This window comes from Gouania willdenowi, chromosome 17 (genome assembly GCF_900634775.1).
Source record: "Gouania willdenowi chromosome 17, fGouWil2.1, whole genome shotgun sequence".
In the NCBI taxonomy this organism is placed as follows: domain Eukaryota; kingdom Metazoa; phylum Chordata; class Actinopteri; order Blenniiformes; family Gobiesocidae; genus Gouania; species Gouania willdenowi.
Window position 1 is genome coordinate 2,835,484 of NC_041060.1, and position 23,988 is coordinate 2,859,471.

The window sequence follows — 23,988 nt, forward strand, 5'->3', positions numbered from 1 at the left end:
GCTTGTGAAAGCGTGTGATATATCATTTATACAGTTCACATGTAGCCCTACGGTTTTAAAACAGATCCCAAAAAATAATAATAAACAATGTTGGTGACGAATAAAACAATTACTGACGAGTTTCAACGTCGAGAACTTAAACGAAGCAACCGGAAGTATATCACCGTTTAAAACGGACACCAGTTGAATTGTAACACCGGAAACGGAAGCGTACTAGAAAACATAAGCAGCATGATGGAGTCTAAAGAGAAGAGGGAGAGAGGAGGCTCCGCAAAACCCTCTATAAAAGGTTTGTTTGTGTCTTGAAACATTTATTTTCATTCACTTATTGATCTTTAGCGGGTCATAATCAAACTGGACCAGAGACGGAAAAGTTTTATTACAGCAGGGGTCACAAAAAAGTGTTAATAGCTGATCCGAGGGTCACGTTATCAACATTTATGTCAGTATTTAGATTAATGACCAATCTGAGATTTGACTTTTCTGTGTATTATTGGTGACTGTGTTTTTGTACATTTTTTTAAATTATTTATTTGAAATATAATTGTGTGTTTTGGGAGTAGAATATGGTGCTTGTGTGTATTTTTCTATATTTTTGTGTTTTTTTTTTTGTTTTGTATGTTTTTCAATCACTTATTTATAGACATCTTGTGTGTATTTGGAGTAAATATGTGTATTTTTGTTGTCCTTTTTGTATGTTTTTGCTGTATTTTGTGTATTTTTCAGTTATTTGGTACGTTTCTGGAGTGTTTTTGCTATTTCTTTGAGTTTTATTTTTATCATTTTGTGTTATTTGGAGTATTTTTGTATGTTTTTGCCATTTTTAGAGTAGAATTGTGTTCTTTTGTGTAGTGTCCCAATCCGATATTGATATTGAATCTTGGCCAGAAAACGAATATTGGCTTTTATCGGACAGCATGTAAAATCTCCGTTTATATTATATTTATATTCATCCCTACTGTTGCTGACTATTGTTCTCTGTTTGTGTAACATAACTTAATTAATACTTTTCTAACATTCCACACTACAAAATAAGTCATAAAAGTATGTATGTATGATTTGTGCCGATATCGGCTCGGTATCGGTCAATAACCAAGGCTGCAATATTGCCATCGTATCGAAAATTAAAATATCATCATTAGTACGACAAACTAAACATTAACCTAATGACATATGGACACAAAGAAATCTCTTCTGAGCTGCAAAATTTTGTGTTTGACAATAAATATTACAACTTTCCTTACGTTGTTAGCAAATCTTATACATTTTAAAAGCAAAATGTAAAAGTGTTTATATATAATAGAATGAAAGTCATTGTTTTTCTTGTTTGTTTGTGTTGTAGGTGGTGGGAAACCAACGAAAACGATGACAGCAGAAGGAGAGGCACGAAGGTAAGGAGCACTGATAGTAATAATCTGTCTGAGTTAATGTTATAAACATTTGGGCTTTGAAAACTTAAAATTATGTTAGGGAAACCATTTGTGTTTTTGTTATTGTTTTGAGTCATTTTGTGTAATTATGTTGTCGTTTGGTGCATTTTTGTTGTTGTTCTGTGTATTATGTTCTGGAAATTATTTTGTATGTTTTTTCTATATTTTGTGTGTTTTTGTTATTGTTTTGTTTATTTTTATGTTGTTTTGTGCATTTTTTGAGTCATTTTGTGTACTTTTGGTGCATGTTGTGGTGTTGTTTTTTCTTCCAAAAGTAGTAATTTTTACCATCTTGAATGATATGTTTTGGGATGTGTGGCCTCCTGTTGCCCAAATCTGATTTAATGCATGTTTACTCAGTTCATGTTACAAAATGTTTCCCAAATAGCTGTATAATAAAAAATATATATATATCAAAAACTTTTATTTCAGCTGTGGCTTAAACGTGTATGCGGATACTTTTGGAAACTCTGTAACATGAATAAATGAATTAAAATATAAGTCGAATGTATTTCTTTTTATTTGGAATAGATTTAATTTCTAGTAATCCATTCCAATAATTATCTTACAAGTCTTTTAAGAGCCACTAAAGCCCAGTTGTGTTGGTCAGGGAATGGCTATGGGACCAAATTAGGGTCATAAAGTTTTGTGTGCGCAAAAATAAAAATCTGTGTGCTGCCTGAGCCAAAGAGGAGACTTTGGTTTTTGTAGCTCAAACTCTTTGGAAGTTTTGTAGCAGAAATTATTAGAAAAACATTGAACACACACAAGTATAGGACAATTATTTATATATACAGTAGAACACACATCTAAGCTGTCTTTTTGTGCACAAAATGTCTCCAAAAACAGTCAAAATGACAGAAAAATATCCATATTGGCTACAAAAATACACTAAATTAAAGGTAAAATACACAAAAATGCAATTGAAAAACACAATGACAATAAATTAGATGAAATTAGATTGGTTTATTTGAAAATTTAGAGAAAAACAGACAAAATGACACAAAAAAACCAGAGCAAACAACAAAAACACTTGAAATAAAAGGGAAACACACAAAATGACAATAAAAATACAAAAACAACAAAAAACAAAACAATTAGAGAGAAAAAAACTTAAATTATACTAAAAACATGGACAACAAAAATGATGCTCAATGATACAAAAAACAATAAATACATAAAATGACAGTAAAAACAGACAAAACGACACTTAAAGGTAAAATACACACTAATATTTCTCCAAAAATGGGAAAAAAATTGCGCGCAAAATCTTTATGACCCTTATTTGATCCCATAAGTGGGTGGGTGTCTAATGTTTACTGTTTTTAGGAGGGAGGAAATAAAGGAGAGGCTGATGGAGAATTTGGAGCTGGAGAAACGAGCTCTGGAGGTGGTGGAGCGTCTGCTGGAAGAGGGCGTGGCCGAGCACTTTCTGGTTGACTGTGTGGGTGTCATTGCGCTTTGATGTCTGGTTACGGACCAATCAAAGCTTGAATAAACATGCTGTCACTTCTCCACAGGCTCAGTTCATCACAGCTGCAAACTACAAAGATGTAGTGGAGGAAAGATCCATCGCACGACTGTGTGGTTACCCTGTTTGTCCTAATAAACTGGGAAAGGTCAGACTTTGTTCGTGTGTGTGTGTGTGTGTGCGTGTGTGTGTGTGTCCTTGTTTTCTCAGCTCCGTGCTCACTCTTCTTTTTTTTTTTTATAGATCCTTACTCAACAGTACATGATCTCCACTAAAACCAACAAGGTGTATGACATCACAGAGCGTAAGGTGAGCTGCTACACTCACATTATTATCACTACTAAATAATCACAGCGGTGACACAAACTGTGATTATATCTGATCTGAGAGGCACATGATCCATATTCATGTCAGCAGTTATAGAATAATCACTAATCTGAGCTTTATCATTGTCGTTTTTGTGTATTTTTGTTTTGATCGTCATTTTGTGTATTTTCCTTTTATTTTAAGTGTTTTTGTTGTTGTTTTTGGTGTTGTTTTGTCTGTTTTACTGTCATTTTGTGTATTTTTTTCTCAGAAGATGTTTTTGTGCGTTTGTTGTTAGCAGGTTTTTTGTATCATGTAATTGTGTACTATTTTTCTGTATTTATATTGTCATTTTGTGTATTTCCCCGTGTTTTTGGTGTCATTTTGTAAATTTTTCTCTCATTAAGATTTGTTTGTGTTATTTTATACGTTTGTTGTTTGCATGTTTTTTGGATTTAGTTTTTGTGTTTGTTGTTTTTTTGTATCATATTTTTATTTTCATTTTTAAGTGTTTTTGTTGTTTTTACTGTCATTTTGTGTATTTTTCATCTCATTAAGTGGTTTTGTGTTATTTTGCGTGTTTGTTGTTTTTCGTGTCCGTCTTTATTTTCTCTCTCACTTTGTTTATTTGTGTTGTTTGGGTTTTTGGTATCATTTTGAATTTTCTTTTTTTCAAAATGTTTCTTTTTTTCTTTGATTTAGTGTATTTTATTAGCGAGTATTGCTAGCTTAGACGTGTGTTCTATAATAATCGTCCTATACTTGTGTGTTCAGTGTTTTTGTAGTAATTTCTGCTACAAAGCTTCCAAAGAGTTTGAGCTGCAAATACCAAAGTCGCCTCTTTGGCTCAGACAGCACGAGACGTAAGTGTTTGGTTTCCATCTCTGTCCTCAATCACATGTTGATTAATGATCAATAATTCTGCTTCAAATTCTTTCATTCTGTCCCCAAAAAAACAGTCCTGAGGAAATCAAGCTGCTGAACAAAGGATCGAGGTCTGTTATTCCCTCATCCTTTACACTTTTAAATATTTCCCTATTGTCTAATGAAACTGTGATGGATGTGACTATCAGGGTTGGGATCAATTATAATTGTAATTTATAATTAATTACAATTATGGCATATATGCAGTTAAAAACAAGAAATTTCTATGGAATTTCATAGAAATTCTACAAAAATTGTTCTTTACGATTTAATTAAACTAGGTCAGTGTCCGTAGCAAGTATGTGTTACTATAGGAAAGTGGGAGGGGCCAGTAGCTTTTTCATGGATGGTTAAATGAGGTTGTGTTTGAAGGCGGGACGTCAGGAACCTTTAGGTTTGTTATGAAATGTGTAGAGTGATAACTATTCTGTTTTCATTAGGGATGTGAATCTTTGGTGTCTCACGATTCGAGTCAAAATTGATACAATGCGCAGTGTGTTAATAATAATAATAATAATATTAATAATAATTCATCAATTTTATGTAGAGCTTTATCATAGACACTCAAAGTCGCTTTACAGAATTAAGGGATTATTCTTTCACACCACACTTAGTGGTGGTAAACTACTATTGTAGCCACAGCTGCCCTGGGGCAGACTGATGGCAAATTATGGCATCAAAACAATATAGTTTGTATAAGATAACAAATAAAAACTTATTTACTGTACAAGAAATAACTTACATAAATAAAATTGCCTAAATAAAAGCCCTTTCTTCCAGAAACACAAATTGGTGTTTTGTGTGATTTTTCAAAATAGAAACTATTTTTTTTTAGTAATTCTCAGTGACTACCAGAATATGTAAAGGCATTCAAAAAAATAAAGCTTCTGTTAATAAATAAAATTGCCTAAATAAAAGCTTAGGCTAAATACACAACAATGTAACTGTTTTTTTTTTTTTTTTTTTGATATTTCAAAAATATCATTGTACAGTCACAGTAAAGCACATTTAAGACATATCTGATCTAAATTTAAGGCAGTTTATTACTTTTTAAGGCCTAAAAAATATATATACTATATATATACATTTTTTTTTTTAAATAAATGTTTTAAGTTTATGAATGGATTCAGAATGATGGATGATTAGAATCGCGATTCTTATGTGAATCAATTTTTTTTCACCACCCCTAGTTTTCATATATTTTGGGTAATTGGGTTGTAATTGAAGATGTAATTGTGATCGACTCCAACCCTGGTGTGTGTAGTGGGAGGTCTGGGGAGGAGGTGCAGCTGAAGGAGAAAAGCGCGGACATCATGGAGATCCAGACCTCAGAACCTGCAGGAGACGACGTGAGCGAGGACGAAACGGAGCAGGACTTTATCTCCAGTGTGAGACACGGGGTGCACTGGGACGAGGACGTCAAAGTAGAGCAAGTGGAACGTCCTGAAGGAGAAATCCAACCTGAGCGAGATCAGCAGAGGAAGGAGGAGGCAGAGGTGGAGTCTGAGTCACAGCAGCAGAGACTCCATCTTGAACCTGAAGACGAGTCCAGAGCAGAAAATCTCTCTCTACAGATGAGTGTGTGTGACCTGGGCATCACACAAGTGAGTGTGAGCAGGAGAGGAGCTGCAGGCCTTAGAAACCTGCTGAACAAACACACACGCTCAGTGAGGGACAACCTCCTCCACTACCTGAGGACCACCTTAAAGGAGTGGTGCACCCCTGAGACCAGGAGGTTCCTGCACGGCACTGAGCAGACGCTGAACTCCATCGACACAGGGACAGAAGAGGAAGAGTTGGATGAAGACGACCTGTCAAACGAAGTGATAGAGAAGAAAAGGGCGTCTGCCTCTGTTCCAGACTACCTGACCCTGCAGAAGGAGGCGGAGCAGCTGGAGCTGAGGGTGCAGGAGTTCTATAAAGGGACGTGGGTTCTACCAGAGGACCAGGCTGGAGACCAGGTGAGAGGAGCAGGGCTAGGGCTGGGCAATATATCGAGATTCAAGATAGATCCAGTTTTTTATTTTGGCGATATAGAAAATTACAATATCGCCTATATTGTTATATGTATATATATATATTTTATTTTAATAGCTTATTTTTGTATTAAAATACACGTTTTAGGAGTTGCTGCTTTCGTTATTTTTCAGAACAGCATGTAAAGCTCAGTCAGATGGATTTCTGAGTGTGTCTTAACCCAGACCTTCCCCTAAACATCCACACTACAGAACTCACTCACACGTGCTGTCCACCAGAGGGGAAAAAAAGCCAAAAGTGGCACGTATTGTGCAGCTGTTTGATAATAAATGAGCCTGTGTGGCATTTTTCATCAGCAAATTTAACCCAGAATAGTTTTTCTGGTCTGACTCTATTTGAATTAAAAAAATATCAAGATTTTGGGTTGAGGAAGCACTCAGTAATCCATCTAACTGTTTTTTTCATGATGCCTTGAGAAGCAGCGACTCCTAAAATAAGTATTTTAATACAAAATACACTATAAAATAAAAAAATATATTGTTAGAGGCCAAAACAGAAATCTGGATAAATTACCCAGGCCTATGCAGGGCCATCGTTTCAGAAGCCGACTACTTGTCTCTGACACGTGTTTCCTGAACCAGGTGAGCACCAGGGTCTCCTCTCTGCCACCGCAGGACTCCAAGGACCAGCATGTGATCCAGAAACGCATCGTAGTGGATAAACTCAGCAGCTGGTGTGTACACCTTTAACAAACATCTTTTCTTCTCTTCTATAAACACACCTCAAGTGCTTTTGCTAACCCTAACCTTTTTCTAATTCAGTTTTTTTTTTTTTTTTTTTAACCTTGGGGTCCCCTGGAGTTAAAATAGGGTAGCCCGAAATGTCTAGTAATTGATAAAAAATTATTGATTAAAAATGTATTTTTTTAATTAATATTATTTTACAAATTATTCAATAATAATAATATAGTGCAGTTTAAAAATATCTGACCTGGCATAACTTGTTACTAATACTGGCAACTCTGTGTTTGTAATACAGTATAACAAACTTAGTCAAAAACTAATTCTAGGAAAAAAGTCTTTGGGGTCACCTGTATTTCTTGATATCAAAATGGGGTCACGATCTAAAAAATGTTGGAAACCTCTGATCTAATTCTTTACTAAATGTAGTTGTCATTATTTTATAGAATATACTTTTTTTCTTCTTCCAGGAAGTCTTTAAAGCCGCTGGAGATAATGATTTTCTATCCGATAAAGACAAAGTGTAAGCCTCATAGATCAATAAATCAATTTGCGTGTAATAAAAAAAACATGTAAAAGATTTCAAACAAACTTTCAAGCAGCAAATTCAACCTTTTACAAAACAAAATCTCCTGCAGCTGTCAGAATAATTAGAAATTATATAATATATTATATTTCCATAGGTTTATATTGTGATTTACATCAAAATGCTTTATTTTGGTCATTTTAAACATAAATAATTTAATGGTGTTTTTTTTTTGTTTTTTTAAAGCTGTTTAAGATAATTCTTCACCGCTGTTTGTTAGGGATGTAACGATTAATCGTAAGGCAGTTAAAAATCGATTCATAGGTTTCTGAAAATTGAATCGCAGTACTTTTTTTAAACAGCAGAGGGCGCTATATATTTATCCTTCTCTTGTCCAAATGCTGAGGCGGCGGGCGGAATCTGCTACTACTTTCTTTCTGGCTGCCTTCTACTGTTAAACATGTTCATAAATGATTCCTCACCCCTGTAGCACCGAAAGAATATTTGTAATATTACGTGAATATCTGTAAAAAGTCACGTTTTTCTATTAGCTCAGTCTGATGGCATAGCATCTCTTCTTCACTGCACAGAATAGCTGCATGCCAACCGACCACTGGGTTACCAGCGCCCTCTGCTGGTCCAAACAAATATCTGACATAAATACAGTGCTGGCTGTTTTTTTTTTTTTTTTAAGTCCAATTGTTAAGGCACAAAATACATTTTCAGTTGCACTTTTAAAAAGAAAAAGAACTATTATGCAGTTTTGCATTGTTTACTATAGAACCAGAATTTAAATTAATAGGCTTCTTCTTCATTTGTATTATTCCTTTATTTATTTCATTCAAGAATTATTTTTAGTTAAATTGCATTGTTTTGAATAGTTTATCAAGGGATTTTTTTGACAATGAAAAATAAAAGGGAAATAGTACAGTATTTTCTATTTTTTTTCCCAAAAAAAAATGAAGGAATATTTTTCAATCATCATTTGTCTACAGTCCCATTTTGTAAAATAAATCGCGAGAGAATCGTATCGTGAGCCTAGTATCGTATCGGGAGTTGAATGAATCGTTACATTCTTACTGTTTGGTTTTGTAGATATAATAAAAGAGTAATAATAATGTTCTCTGTGCAGCCTCAGAAACATTGTGGGACCACTGAGCCTTGCCATGAGCGACGTCTCCTCCCACCTCAACAACCTGGTCAGGACATTCAGGTCAGAATCATCATTTATTTACTTTCATTTTTGGTTCATGACTGCATCGTACTATTTATTGATCCTCAGCTTTGGTCCTAGAGGGTGGCTGTTCTGCATGTCTCATAGCTCATCTCATCAAGTTATTCAATGATTTGTAGGGGCAAAGAACTACAAACTACATGTGATTCGTTGGTAAATAATGTGTTATTTAAGAATAAATCTGCAAATGGAACATGGAGCAAAATAGTTGTTTTGGTTTACTCAGACATGGGCCACACGCAGCCTTCAAAGTAAAAGAACAAATCAACTCCAAAAACACAAAAAATGACAAAGAAATTCACATAATAGCAACAAAAACACACAAAATGAGAGGAAAACGTACACTTTTTTCAACAAAAATATATCAAATGACAACTAAAACACACAAAACAACTAAATATAGGGCAATAAAAACACAAAATAACTCCAAAAACAACAAAAAATAGGACGACAAAAACACAAAATGAGAGAAAAAGGTTCAATTTGTCAACAAAAATGCACGCAATGACAAAATCTTCAAAAGGACAGAAAATACACATAATAAAAACAGAAATATACAAAATAACCAAAACACACAAAACGATAAAAACAGAAAATGACTCCAAAAACCCAGAAAATGAGAAGCAAACATACAATTTGTCAACAAAAATACACATAATAAAAACAATAATACACAAAATGCGAGTTAAATATACGAAATGACAACCAAAATACACAAAACTACAAAAAATAGGGCTGTAAAAAAACAAAATGACTCCAAAAACACACAAAATGAGAGGAAAACATGCAATTTATCAAGTGTTTTTCTGGCCCCGCTGTAATAAAAGTGGCCCCTGGGTTAACTGGTGTAAACTAAAACTATGGTATTTGATTAACTCTGCTGCCACCTACAGGCAGACATGTGAATAAAGTTGTTTTCTACTGCCTCTGAGGCTGCCAGTCCAGCAGAGTCTAAATGTTGTTCCAGAAGTCAGCATTTCCTGGTCTATGTTCCCTGGCAGCTTCTGATGTTTTCTCCTTTTCTTATAAATCAGTGAGTCTGTGACTTAAAAGCGTTTGAGGCAGCAGTGAAACACCTCCTGCTTCCAGGAATTCTCTCCCTCAAACCACAGCTCATACACAGTGCTGTCACACGGGCATTCATCACCGCTGTGGCCTCTGCATATTTCATTATGAGGGGGTTGTTGCACAACAGGAGCCCCAAAGAATCATTTAAATAAAGCGTTAACGGCTCATTACAAAACTGTTACAAGTCTTTAGATGAAGCTTGAAGTGGCTTTTTCAGCAGCACCAAAGTAAACGTAAAAAATACACAAAATTACTTTAAAAAAAAAAAACACGCACACAAAAATAACAGAACAGTATACAAAATGACAACCGAAAATACACAAAATGACTCCAAAAAAAAAAACAACAAAATTAGCTCAAAAATACACAAAATTACTCACACGAAATTTAAAACACATTTAAAATTGCATATTAATGCATGGAGTGACTCCATAAACATACATATAGTCAAGGATATGAAAAAATGCTCAAAACCACTAACCCCCTGAAAATTACATTAAAATACAGAAAATGACTCTAAAAAACCAAATCTCAGAAATCCACAGGATTAAAAAAAATACACAAAATTACCACTGCATAATTACATAAAACTACAGAAGAACACACAAAAGGATAAAAAAAAATGTAAAAACACTCCAAAAAAACATACAAAATGCTACTAAAAAAAGCAAAAAGCTAAATCACAGAAAAACACAATAAAAAAAATACACAAAATTACCACTGCATAATTACATAAAACTACAGAAGAACACACAAAATGATAAAAAAAAACCACACAAAACAATGTAAAAACACTCCAAAAAAACATACAAAATGTTACTAAAAAAAAGCAAAAAGCTAAATCACAGAAAAACACAATATAAAAAAAATACACAAAATTACAGAAAAACACACAATGATAAAAGACAATACACAAAACTACTTCAAATAAATATTAGAAAAATATACAAATTGACAGAAACACAGATAAAACTCTTGTTTTCTGTATTAATGCTCAGATTAGTCATTATTCAATGTTCACATGAATGCGTTGATAATGTGACCGTAAGACCGGATACAATCACATTATTTGATAAAAGTTGTCCATCTGTGATACAATTTACATTTATATTTTTACATTTCAATCCTCTGAATGTACCGGGTCTCAACACGCTGTAGGATTGATGCCGACTTTAGCTTTAACGGCACTAATTGTGACGTCCTGTCTGATGAAACACTTTTCATTTGTAACATTAAGTAACAAACTGTGTCCTAGAGGACTGCAGTGCTGCATGCTACCTAAGCCTACATCATCACTCATTACACGGAAAAGGGTGTCATTTTAACCGTTGGCGATATCTCAAACATGCGGGACTGTAGCGTCTAGGAATAAGTTTGGACATCTTTCCAGAATTGTGTCAAAGTGTTTTGGTTTGTTTTAAAGATAGTTTTGGTTTCTTTATGAATCAGGTTGCTGTCATTGCTAATCTCTGTCTAACCTGTGTTGTTGTTGTTGTTGTTGTTTCACAGACTCACAAACACAAACATTATCCACAGATCTCCAGAGTGGACCCTGATATCTGTTGTTCTTCTGCACCTGTAAGTTTACTCTCACACAAACTCAGTTCAGTTGGTGAACGTATCGTTAAACTGATGTGAAAACCTTTTGGCTGAAATATACTGTATGTGTGAGAAGTTATTCACATATCAAGTTACCAGGTTTGTGTTTTTGTACGAGGAATGCACACACTAAAAACAATAATTAAATAAATAAAACAGATGATTTTTATTAAATTCACCCTCAATTACAAGAGATAGAGGCTCTAAATCAAAGATGGCCAACTTTTTTGTTGTTGTGTATTTTCTTTCATTTATTGTAATTTTTGTAATTTTGTCTCTTATTTATTATATTTTTTTTAATTTTTTGTTTGTTTCTCATCTAATGTGTTTTGGAGTAGTTTTTGTGTTTGTTTGAATTATTATTTTGTATGTAATTTTCTCATCATATTTATTTTTCAGTCATTTTTTGTGTGTTTACTTTGGGGGTCACACAAAGTTAAACTGAGTGCAGCCAGTGGCCGTATCATGTAGCTGCGTGTGTGCGTGCCTGCGTGTCCGTGTGTGCATGGGTGTGTGTGTGTGTGTGTGCGCGTATGCGTACGCGTGTGTTGCTGGCAGTTCATGGTTCATGGACAGATCCGTGCTGCTCCCCGTCTGAGTACACACACAAAAGCCTCATGGCCTTATCTCTACCTTCCCCCCCCCCCCCCCCCCCAACAGATCCGTGAGGCAGAACACACAGACACACACACACACGGACACGCACACACAAAGGAAACATAAATTGGTCAGACTGGGAAAACTTTCACCTGACGCTCGACCAGTCCTGATTTATGGCTCATTCACTGGACGGCGCTGACTTAGCAGACAAACGCTAAGTGTGTATGTGCGTGTGCGCGTGTGTGTGTGACGAAATGTTGGAAGTTTGTTTAAAAGCTCAGGAAAGTGCTGAGTCGTGTATTTCTCAAACAAAATGGCTCAAAAATGTTAATTTGATTGAAAAAGGTAAAGAAAAATTAACTATTCTACTTTAATATAAAGTGTAATTGCATAATTTAGAACAGTAGTTATAAAGTTCATTTTACGGACAAAAATAAAAAGGCAAGGCTGTTCTCGGGCACGCCCCACAGTTTGAGAAGCGCTGCTCTAAGGATGTGTCAAGAAGACATTTTCCACTTTCTATCAAATGCTAAAGGTTTTGTTGGTGTATTTTCTTTAAGCAGTTTGTAGTTAATCAAACCAACCATTTGGACAGAAATGTGTTCATAATAAACATTAAAATCAAATGTTTTTCTAATGCAATGGTTTTTAAAATATATTTTCTGTTACTAGTGGAAAAACTAATAAACAAACGATTATAAGGCACATGTAAAGGATTTTCAAAATTCACATGTGGTGAAATAACCTAAAGTTGGGGTCCAAAATAAAAATGAAGAAGTCGCGTTAAGAAAAATAGTTTTATATCCCAACAAAGAGTAACTTCTATAAACAAAAACACATGCAGTTATGGACCAATCAAAACAGTATAAAATAAATATTTTTTAGTTTTTCCAGAGCGTGTCACCCAAGAACCAATGCATGTATGTGATTAATTATTAATGATGTGAACAGTCTATGTTCATAGCTCTAAGCTGATCACATTACAGGGAGCTGAGACATATGCTAAGTAGTTTACTGAAGGCCCAAACATGTTCCAGACCCAAACACACACTGACTTTTTTACTCTTTTGAGTAGCTGGCATGTCCACCACATATGATGTATAGCAGATCTGTTTATATATTCTGAGAGAGTAGGTGGAGCTATATAACTGTACCACATATCAGTTTCCTATGTGATGTAGTTCCTGAGATATTGGAAGATGAACATGGAAGAAAAATAAGGACGTGTGAAAATTGACAAATTCCCCACTTCACTGAATTGGCCAAAAAATGTTAATCTGATTAAACAAAAAATTTACAGTGTGACTATTGAATAATTAAGGAACAATTGGTAAAAATTTCAGAATTTTTTGAGACCAAAGTGCGTGGCATGTTCTGAAAATGAGTTTAAATAACATTAGCCCGTCAGATATGTCGTAATATTAGGCTAAGATATTCACTTCTAGAAGAAAGCATGACAATTTGTACGTTTTTTGTTTTCTTTTTTTTTTGTTTGGAGTATGCTGAATCCACGCTGGCAAACCACTAGTTCCCACTCAAAATCAAAACCTCCAAGATGGCCACCATCCATATTACCAAGTTGGATAATTTGTCATAATTTTGGTTCTATTTGGCATAGAAACATGATGTTGGTGGCCAATTATATGTTTTCTAGGTCAATAAATTCAATAATATATCTTTAAATATTGTAAATTGTGCTCAGAGCAAGATCCAAGATGGCCGCCATGCGTATTGGCAATTTCAATCTCACCATAACTTTGGTTCTGTTAGCAAAATGTAATGAAATAGCTTAAAATACTGTAAATTGCATCCAGAGTGAGATGGCCACCACAAATTGTGATTTCTCTGCAGCCACAGCTGTGTATAACAAAAATGGCTGTGCTCGGGAAAAAGTACCTCCTCCGTGGTACCTGGTGCTGCCTTGTTTAGTACCTCCTTTGTTGAGGTTCCCAAAAAAAAGCAGCCCTGGTCTGACAATGTGACGTAGACACAAAGCAGACACTGATTGGTTCAGAGAATCATAACAACTTAGAGTCATCAACTCACGCACAGAGAGGAAGCTTTTGGCCACCATTGGTTTTTGTTGGCGATCTTGTGAGAATGGCAGGAGAAAAGTGCAATCTGTGGAGTCTGGCAGGTTGGTGCTCAATGGAAACGCTTCAGAAAAAATCGTATCGGGTCCTAAAGCGAGGTCTGCGGAGCCGCGTAGAGCAGATACCGTTAATGGAAATGAGATGCTTATTAAAGGGTGAACAATTTGATTTAAATCTCCATCAAAACATGAATTAAAATATCTGTTTTCATGAATTTCTCAGGGAGATTATATCCATTGTGATCCTGGTGCATGTATAAGCATTAATCTGATGTTTATTTTGCATCACTTGCCAACACGTACAGTTATTAAAGCTCAAACTTTTGATGTAGATATCTGATTATTATTTAAATGAACGTAACAAATGTTTAAATTCTTTGGCCATCTGGTGGCCATATTGGATTTCTTGATTTTGAGTGGGAACCATTGGTTTGCCAGTGTGCATCCCATTAAAAATGGATTCATCATACTCAAACCATGTACATATTTTCATGTTTTCTTCCCAAAGTGAACGTATTTTTTCACATATCTGCTACAGGTGCTCTTTAAAGGGATTTCATAAAGCAAACCGACACAATCAAGGTTCATCAGTGATGTCTTCCACTGATGGACATCTGCTTTTGTTCGAACAATCGCTGCTGTGTGTTCTCCTGGTCACGTGCGCGCTCAGCGTTGGTTCTATGATTTCATTTGTTCTCGTTTACCTGCGTTGGTTCCACTCCGTGCCTCTGTTTCTCCGTCATGAATAATTTGCCGTGCGGTCTTATCTATCCGCTGCCCGGCAGCTGCGGAGCTCGTCTGGCCTCTATTGTCGGGGCCGGCTAAATAATGGATGACCCCCACCACCACCCCCACCACCCTGATGCAACACTAGACCCCGGGGGGTGAAGCGGAGATTAACCAGCAGTGCACCCTAATGCTGACAGGACAGGTAGATGACACAGGAGTAGAACACTTCTTCTTTACATTACGGTTCTTATTATTCGTCTTCATTTTAATAAAGTAAGTGTACGTGTGTTCCTTTAGGATACATTTCAACAATAAATCTAACAGAAAGTTTTTTTATTTAGTGAAAATCAATTCAGTGCCTCAGGCTATTTTAACAGTGGGTCTCAACCTCTTTTTTTGGGGGGGGGGGGGGGATTGGCCACTTTGAAGTCCCCCTGTGCCCATTGCCCCCCCAAAAAAACATTTACTGACAAATAACACATTTTCAAATGTAGTTATGTGGACACAGGACCATATAGTCAGCAAAATGATGGTCCATTGTTCTATGAATCTGTGATAACCACATTTATTTATTTCTTCATCTGAAGAATATCCACCGTTGTCCAGGAACGTCTATTCTTACCATATTTTCTCCATGGGGAATGCGTTAAAAGTGACTGAAAATGGTGTAAAAGGAGGTGAAATTGGATTTTAAAAACCACAGAAATTGGTTAAAAGTTGCAAACAGAAAAAGTGGTAAAAAAAAAAAAAAAAGAAAAGGGTTCAAAGTGTCAATCAGAATCAGAAGTACTTTATTTATCCAAGGGGGAAATTGGAATATACATTATTGGAACAATTACAGCATTTTACCGGCAAATAAAGGCATCGTGCATGTGGTTAAATTGGCAAAAATCAGCATGAAATATGGTAAAAAGAGTGACAATAATGCGTCAACATACGTGACATTAGGTGGGAAAGAGGTAGAAAGGGTTTATAAGTGCTGAAAATGTCTTGAAATCGGAAATGTGATGGTGAAGTGGTAGAAAATGGAGTAATGTAGCAAAATGCATTAAAAGGAGCAAAAAAGTAATTAAAAATAGGTTGAAAATGACAAGTTTGGTGGAGATGCAGAAAAAGGTTAAAAATAAGTAAAAAATGGGCTCAAATTGTCGCAAGGTGGAGAACCCCTGCCCTAAAAGGCTGGATTTGGCCCTCGGGCCTTGAGTTTGACACAAATCCTAATGAATGGTAACAGTTATTAAATATAAAACCGTTCTTCCTCTGTTTCCAGGCTGTCTGATGTGTCTCCGGTGGTGAGAGAAGCTTTGGCGGCGTCTGCGTCGGTTCAATATTTAAAGACGTTAATGGAAGAGCTCGGCCTGCGGGAGCTGGACCTGCTTCACCTGGTCCAGATCTTTGAATCACACACACACTGATGTGACACGTGTCTGTAAACCACTGCATTTTGTGTGTTTTAAAAGTGTGTGGGTGTGTTGTGTGTGGTTATTGCTGCACACAGTGATCTGAGTGACAACACAAACTGCTCTAGGATGTGGGAGCGGATAGCGAAGCACTGTGTACACAATCTGTGGTGAGATGTGAGCAAATCACATCCTAGAAACAAGTTTTGAAGCCGTGGATGTTTAACCAACTACTAAACGATATAAATCACACCCAGCTTTACTGAGCCAGAGCCACTTATTACCGTGCTGCCGTCATAAAACATGCACGTCTCCTTCCTTTGCACCACGGTTTATGGTGCCATAATGTCATTTGTTATATGGGTATGCGAACAATGTGTTGCTCTGAAAATATTTGGTTATGACCAGGTGGCGTGCGCTGCACAGCAGATAGAAAGTCTGAGCTGTCGTCGCCGTCAACGTGATTGATCGCTGCTTCTCGTTTTTCACAACCGTTAAAATCAAGGGACACCAAGTGCTCCAATGTGCACTGGACTTCAATCTGACTGAGAGTGAAGGAAGTACTGTGTGTTATTGATCCTGCACAGAAGTCTGCCTCAGTCCAATAATGAGAAATTCACAGAATCAAATGTAATAAATCTGTAAATATGTGTGGAAACTGTTTTTACTGATCAAAGATTAGCAACTGTTATCACAGCGAGGGCCACAAACGTGATTGATCTGAGGGTCACATGATCAATTTTCATGCCAACCTTTAGAATGATGACTGATCAGAGCATGACACGGGAAACAACAGAGTTTGTGTGTCTTTGGAGTCATTTTGTGCATTTTTATTATTTTTTTGTATATTTATCTCGTTGTTTTTGGTCATTTCTGTATATTTTTGTTGTCGTTTTTTCATATTTATTTTAGTTATTTTATATGTGTTTTTTGTTGTATATTTCTGTTGTCATTTTGTGTAATTTTTTTTGGCAGTTTTTGTCCTTTGGTATATTATTCTGTCATTTTGTGTAATTTTTCTTATTTTCGGGGGCCACACAAATAGCTGATCATGTCTGCTTTGGACACAGTCTTTACTGCGTGTGAGAAAGAAAAACAAAGTACTACATATGTGTATAATATTTACTTACAGAGAAACATACTTATTTTGTTCAAACAGCTTTTACACTTTTACAGATTTGAAAATAAACACATTTTTTTCTTAATAACACGTAAAAACACAATTGATAAAGAAACCAGAAGAATCTTCCATAATAATTGTAGTTAAACTTCAAAGATACTCAACTTGCTTCTGATTTTCTGACAACACTGAAAAATACTGTGTATATCTGTCATAAACTGTAGATTATGAATGTCATTAGAGACTTATTTACATTATAAAAAAAGAGGTAAAGTGATGAGTCTCTTTGTTTATTTGAGTCCGTGCTGCGTCTCCTTGTGCCTCCTCAGGTCCACCTTCCTCTGGAATCCTTTCCCACACAGGTCACATCCGAACGGTTTGAATCCCGTGTGTTTCCTGCTGTGTGTGATCAGGTTGGAGCTCTGACTGAAGGCTTTCCCGCACACCTGACACTTGTGAGGCTTCTCTCCTGTAGGACGACACGTATACCGTGATGGTTAGCTTTACACGCACGCTCAGAGCTGCTCATTGGTGCGGGTTTCGTTTCACAGACTCTACCGAAGAGGATTGGCACCAGTTTTGGCAAATCAAGAATGAAGCTGAAATTTCGTGAATAAAGTTGAAATATATCATCGACATTAAAGTCAAAATTTCAGAAATAAACTCAAAATACAATATCATGATAAAAGTCGAAGGTTTGCTAATAAAGTCAAATCTACGGAGGCTGACGAGGGCCAATTCACTCTGCGACAACAGTCTCCGTCCAAACTGGTCCTAATCTGTTTCTGCTCCTCAATAATCTCAGACAGAACTGCTTTATTTCAACTTTACTTGACATTTTGACTTTAATCTCGACATTATATTTCAACTTTATTCTCGAAATTTCATCTTTGTTCTCAAAACGTCAAGTTTATTCTTGATTTGATTTGCCCAAAATTATTTTCTCCATCAAAATTGACCCTAATCCATTTCCGTACTTTTGAGACCAACGTCTTCTTTCAAATACTTTAACTTGCACTCTCCATTCAAACTGGCCCTAATCTGTTTCCGTTGCTCCTCAATAGCCACACGGACTGGATGCTCCGCCTCTTCCAAACTTCACAGTTTTTGGCAATATCTCTTCAAAGTCCTTAAAGACGTGACAACGCCATGTTTATGAGCTAAAAGAGAAATAATCTGTTATTAAACCCAACTTCTAAGTATAGTTTAACGCATTCATCGATACACGGCCACAATCTGCAGTTTGTTGTCATATGGTGAATACGCCAGTGTCACTTTCCATAGATTTGACTTTATTAGCAAAACTTCGACTTTTATTGAGTTTATTTTTTTTTAATTTTGGCTTTAATCTCGTTTTTCGACTTTAATCTCGACATGTTTACATTTCTTTCTTGAAATTTCAACTTAAATCTCAACATTTCGCCTTTATTCTTGATTTGTCCAAAATTATTTTCTCCGTCAAAATTGTCCCTAATCCTCTTCTGTAGTCTCTCTCACCTGTGTGTATGAACGTGTGTTTCTTCATGTCGGACTTCTGATGGAACCTCTTCCCACAGTACTGGCACGGGTAGGGCCGCGTGTCGGAGTGGATGAGCAGGTGTGTGGAGAGAGTGGAGGAGCGTTTGAAGCTTTTCCCACAGATCTTACAGCTGAAGCTTCTCTCCTGTGGAACACACACACACACACTGTAAATTATGGAGCCGTGTGCGTAAAAGACCCAAGAGTGTAGATAAAAGGCCCGATAGTGTACGTAAGATTTGAGAGTATGTGGAAAAAGCCCAAGAGTGTGTGTAAGGCCTGAGAGTGTGTAAGGTCTGAGAGTGTGTAAGGTCTGAGAGTGTGCGTAAAAGGTCTGATAGTGTGCGTTAAAGGTCTGATAGTGTGCGTAAAAGGCCAGAGTGTGAGTAAGGCCTGAGTGTGTGTAAAAGGTCCGAGAGTGTGCGTAAGGCCTGAGAGTGTGTGTGTAAAGTCTGACAGTGTGCGTAAAAGGCCTGAGAGTGTGTGTGTAAAGTCTGACAGTGTGCGTAAAAGGCCTGCGAGTGTGCGTAAGGCCTGAGAGTGTGTGTAAGGCCTGAGAGTGTGTGTGTAAAGTCTGACAGTGTGCGTAAAAGGCCTGCGAGTGTGCGTAAGGCTTGAGATTGTGTGTAAGGTCTGACAGTGTGCGTTAAAGGCCTGATAGTGTGCGTAAAAGGCCAGAGTGTGAGTAAGGCCTGAGTGTGTGTAAAAGGTCCGAGAGTGTGCGTAAGGCCTGAGAGTGTGTGTAAGGCCTGAGAGTGTGCGTAATGCCTGAGAGTGTGTGTTGAAGGTCTGATAGTGTGCGTAAAGGCCTGATATTGTGCGTAAAAGGCCTGCGAGTGTGTGTAAAAGGTCTGACAGTGTGTGTTGAAGGTCTGACAGTGTGTGTTGAAGGTCTGATAGTGTGTGTTGAAGGTCTGACAGTGTGTGTAAAAGGCCTGAGAGTGTGCGTGAAAGGCCTGAGGATGAGAGTGTGGGGCCCGTATACCTGAGAGTGCACAGCCCTGTGCTGGTCCAGGCTCACCGCGTGTCCAAAGGTTTTCCCACAAATGCTGCACTCGAATGGCCGCGTACCGCTGTGTGAGCGGCGCACATGGACCTCCAGACCATGAGGAGTAGAGAACACCTGCAGGAGGACAGAACACAGATCAGATCACACATCCACTAAGACAGTGTTTTTCAACCTTGGGGTCGGGACCCCATGTGGGGTTGCCTGGAATTAAAATGGGTCGCCTGAAATGTCTCGTAATTGTTAAAATTGGGTTTTTGGAGTCATTTCAGTATATTTTGTTGTACTTTTCTGTGTTTTTGTGCATTTTTATTGTTCTTTCTCGTGTTTTTGGAGTCCGTTCTGTATACATTGATTGTAGTTTTGTATATTTTTTCAGTTTACTTTTTTCCTTTTTTTTTTTTTTTTAAAACAAAAAATTATATTTTAAAAATTTCTAAATTACTATTTTTCAAATAACACAATAGATCAAATAACTGTATCCTATATCTAAATGTTTTCAAGTATAAATCAATTTCAAATATAATGCTGTATAAAAATATCTGAGGTGGTGCACTCGTCACTAATCCTTGCTACTCTTTATTTGTAGCACACTTTAATAAACATGATAAAAGACTAATTCTAGAAGAAGAAAAATGTATCTGGGGGCACCGGACATTTGTGATATTTAAAAGGGGTCACGACCCGGAAATGTTGGGAACCTCTGCACTACGATATTCAACATGCAGTCAGGGGTGTCAAACTCATTTTAGCCCAGTGGAAAAATACAGTTTCCAAATTTGGAGCATTAAAGGGCCAGATTTGGCCCCCGGGCCTTGAGTTGGACACGTGGTCTAAAGGGAAGTTAAATAACATTACATTATAGAAGTCACTCTTAAAATGAAACATAAGCTACCCAGATGTTTTAAAGCGCAATGATGACTCATCATCACCCCCCCCCCCCCCCTCCCCCAGGAAAAAAAAAAAAATCTGTTAAAAAACTTTTATGAAACTGAAACTAACTTTTTGTGTATTAGTATTGATTATTGGTCAATATGTATCTTTATGAATGCCATCCAATTATTTAATACAATGTATTTACTTTAAGCCTGCGTACATGTAAATGCATAAAATTATTTATTTTAATCTTGAAATAACATTTCTAATAATAAAAAAAAAAATCCTTTCTCCTTGCAGCAAATCGGGCTATGAACTAGTAAATATTAAAGGTGTGAGAAAAAACAATCCATTAGGGAATATATATCACTGTGCAATTAACGTATCGATCCAAAAAATGTCGAAATAGGTTTTTTCAATCATGTTTTTTTAGCGGAAAAAACTTTTAATGTCGCTAACATACATAAACTCCCGGTCACTGGGTGTCAGTGAACGCACCATCAGACCTTGTTAAACTACGTCACTCCTCAATGCATTTCAGCTGGAAGTTGATTGACCTTTATTTTCATAAAACATATTATACACTTTTATAGATATATGTGGTTGCTTTTCTTAGAATTTAAAAACTTAACAGAATCTGAAGAAAAATGTAATCTTTTTAAAAATATATAATTTGACAGTTTGATAAACATAACACTTGTTTTTTTTTTACATTTGTACTTAAATTATAGTGAGTTACCATTTACTTGTTCTCGCAAGTTTAAAAAAAAAAAAAAAGAAGCAAATAGTATTTCATACCATTTTGTACTTGTTATGGTAAAATTTGTAATTATTGATATTACAAATGATTGATATTGTGATATCAACAGCTCTTCGAAGTGATTGTATATATATCGTATCGGGACATGCATATCGTGAATCGTATCGTATCATCAGATTCATGGCAATGCACACCCCTAGTATGTGTGTATATAAACATATATATATAGTTCCTCTGGAAAAGTAAACATAATAATAATAATAATAATAATAATAATAATAATAATAATAATAATAATAATAAACTATGGGTATTTTTTTATGGATTGTGAAATATTGAGTGTGGATGCTTCACCTTGCAGCATTTAATGCACTTGTAGGAACCGCTGGACTCCAGATGTGAGCGGATGAACTCCTCCTCGGTCTTTATCTCTGTCACGCGGGGCTGCTGCTGTTTCACGTCCGCACACTGCTCGGAGGAAGAGGAGGATGAGGAAGAGTAGTCCTGGTAACATCCGGAGCCGAGGCCCCGCTGTGCGTAAAGCGCCTCCGCTCCGCCGCCATCCTGCGCCCCGTAGAAGGTGAGAGCTGAGCGGGGCTGGGGCTCCACGTGGCTCCGCTGCTGGTGCTGGTTCTGATGATGAAGATGAGTCTGGACCAGATGCCTCAGCTCTGAGCTGCTGTAGGCCGACCAGGAGTAGGGAAAGACCGGGATGTGGAAGCGACCGTCCTCCGCTGGAGTGGAGCAAGTCTCTGAATCTGAGAAATGTTGCTTTTCGTTAGTGTTTGAGACGTTAAGACGTTAAAACAGTCCGTTATTATGACATGACGTGAAGTGTCACTGTTGCGCGTAAAAGTTGAAAAATGCGCATTAGAAACCACACATTCCTTTACATAAACCAGTGTTCCCAACATTTTTATTTTATTACTGTTGTTGCTGTCGTGACTCCATTTTTATCACACATTTAATCATGTTTGATAAACTGTTTCAAATACAAATACCGTGTGTATAATGACAATAAAAACATTCTAATTCTAATTCTGCACAAAGTGACAAGACGCACCAGCGCAGATATTTTTACACTGCATTTCATTTTAACTAAACTTATATTTGAGAAAGTGAAAGTATAGAATTTAATTCTTTGAAATGGTTTATGGTGTTTCCATGTGAAAAAGAATAATAGTCACTTAAGCTTTTTGAGCTTTCTGCCTCTTTCCTGCACTGCATGTGTATCTATATTTGTTTTTTTGTTTTTTTTTTAAATTGTGCAAAATAGGTAAATAAAAATAAAATAAATACATTCAAAACGAAAAAATTTAATTTTAAACAGTAATTCTAAAACTGTAGACATTTTAGGTGACCTCATTTTATTTCCAGTCGAACCAACATGGGATCACGACCCTAAGGTTTAAAAACCCCTGACATAAACGGTTACAGTTGTGCGCCAACGTCCAAAATAGCTTTGTTTTTTTATTAAATCAATTAATTTTTTAGCCAAATTTTACAGTTATAATAAACAAAAACCAACGACTAAAACAGACTTGTTGCTTCATTAAGCAGCTGTTTAAAATGTTTTTTTTTTTTTTTTTTTAGTTTTTATCGAATACAACACGTTTCAACAGACCTGGGGAAGAGGAAGGAGACGGAGGACGCCAGAAATCACAGTCTGGGGACCGATCGCACAGACTTCCTCCGCAGCTCAGCAGGGAGCTGGAGGACAGCGACCCCGGAGACCTGAGCCTGGACCCGGGGGACGGTCTGTCAGCGGCACCCTCCTCACAGTCCTGGTGCTCATTGGCTTCTGTTGAAATTGAAACAAACAATCCCATCAGTATCAGGTAATTATCACCGCAATTCTTGTGCGTAATTACGCACGGGCCATACCTGGATAAACGCGTGCCAGAATGGTGTCCAGCTTGGTGTAGTCATCGTGCAGGTAGCGCGGCTGGTGGTAGCTGTGGGCTCTTTTACTCTTCACTAAGAAGGACCGAGGCATGTTGTCTGATGTGCTGCGTCTGGTCCTCAAACCTCACACTGTCCAACTGGTGTCCTTTGCTCCGCGCGCTGCTCCAACTTCATCTGAGAACGGATTGGGACGCTGTTGGCTGTCAAGCGAGACGGAGTTGGGATTTTTGGCAGGCTATTACGCATGCGCAGAAAGGCCGTATCGTTTACCAGATGTCGCTTGGCGGGTGGCCAAGAGAAGGACCTCTGCCCCCCCCCCCCCCCCCCCCCCCCAGAAGGGTCTCAATGGAGGCGAGATATCACTTTTCTATAGGACACACTTCAACAGAATAAAGAATCATAGACCATCAGGTTTACATCACTCAGATATGTACAGGATTTGATTGATTTGGACTAAATATTTATAGTCACATTCAAATCCAAAAGTAAAGTCAAATGAACACGTTATCGACATTCATGTCAAAGTTTAGATAATGATTCATCTGAGCATTAAAACAGGAAAAAACAAAGGATTTTGGCATTATTTCTGTGATGTTGCTGATTTTGGAGTAATTCCCTTGTATTTTTTCATTTTATGTGTTTTTGTTGTTTTTTTTAGCTTGTTTTTCTGTTATTTTTGTTTATTTTGGTAGTCGTTTTGTGTATTT

The 23,988-nt window shown here is 36.8% G+C and overlaps 2 protein-coding genes across 2 annotated transcripts; one reads left to right on the top strand and one right to left on the bottom strand.

Annotated features, from left to right (window-relative positions):
- The first annotated feature begins 220 nt into the window (after positions 1-220).
- On the top strand, positions 221-16,746 carry rpap2 (RNA polymerase II associated protein 2). Its single transcript, XM_028472683.1, has 12 exons — positions 221-289; positions 1,343-1,391; positions 2,760-2,874; positions 2,951-3,049; positions 3,145-3,210; positions 3,982-4,070; positions 4,167-4,202; positions 5,396-6,092; positions 6,750-6,841; positions 8,507-8,587; positions 11,186-11,254; positions 15,967-16,746. The coding sequence occupies exons 1-12, from the start codon at positions 232-234 to the stop codon at positions 16,109-16,111; spliced, it is 1,596 nt and encodes a 531-aa protein (XP_028328484.1). The 5' UTR covers positions 221-231; the 3' UTR covers positions 16,112-16,746.
- Positions 16,747-17,321: 575 nt separating this feature from the next.
- On the bottom strand, positions 17,322-23,450 carry gfi1aa (growth factor independent 1A transcription repressor a). The gene is made up of 6 exons (XM_028472684.1): positions 23,261-23,450; positions 23,001-23,177; positions 21,731-22,134; positions 19,720-19,857; positions 18,714-18,879; positions 17,322-17,685 (listed from the first exon to the last, which is right to left on the bottom strand). The coding sequence occupies exons 1-6, from the start codon at positions 23,370-23,372 to the stop codon at positions 17,507-17,509; spliced, it is 1,176 nt and encodes a 391-aa protein (XP_028328485.1). The 5' UTR covers positions 23,373-23,450; the 3' UTR covers positions 17,322-17,506.
- Between the last annotated feature and the right edge of the window lie 538 nt (positions 23,451-23,988).

What these genes read in the sequence shown, in the direction of transcription:
- rpap2 (XM_028472683.1), top strand. Translation starts at nt 232, where the DNA reads ATGATGGAGTCTAAAGAGAAGAGGGAGAGAGGAGGCTCCGCAAAACCC. An exon ending in AGGACCAGGCTGGAGACCAG is followed by an intron (nt 6,093 to 6,749) that starts GTGAGAGGAGCA and finishes TTCCTGAACCAG; the next exon opens with GTGAGCACCAGGGTCTCCTC. An exon ending in TCTGTTGTTCTTCTGCACCT is followed by an intron (nt 11,255 to 15,966) that starts GTAAGTTTACTC and finishes CTCTGTTTCCAG; the next exon opens with GCTGTCTGATGTGTCTCCGG.
- gfi1aa (XM_028472684.1), bottom strand. Translation starts at nt 23,372, where the DNA reads ATGCCTCGGTCCTTCTTAGTGAAGAGTAAAAGAGCCCACAGCTACCAC. An exon ending in GTCTCCTTCCTCTTCCCCAG is followed by an intron (nt 22,135 to 23,000) that starts GTCTGTTGAAAC and finishes AACATTTCTCAG; the next exon opens with ATTCAGAGACTTGCTCCACT. An exon ending in ACACACGTTCATACACACAG is followed by an intron (nt 17,686 to 18,713) that starts GTGAGAGAGACT and finishes GTCGTCCTACAG; the next exon opens with GAGAGAAGCCTCACAAGTGT.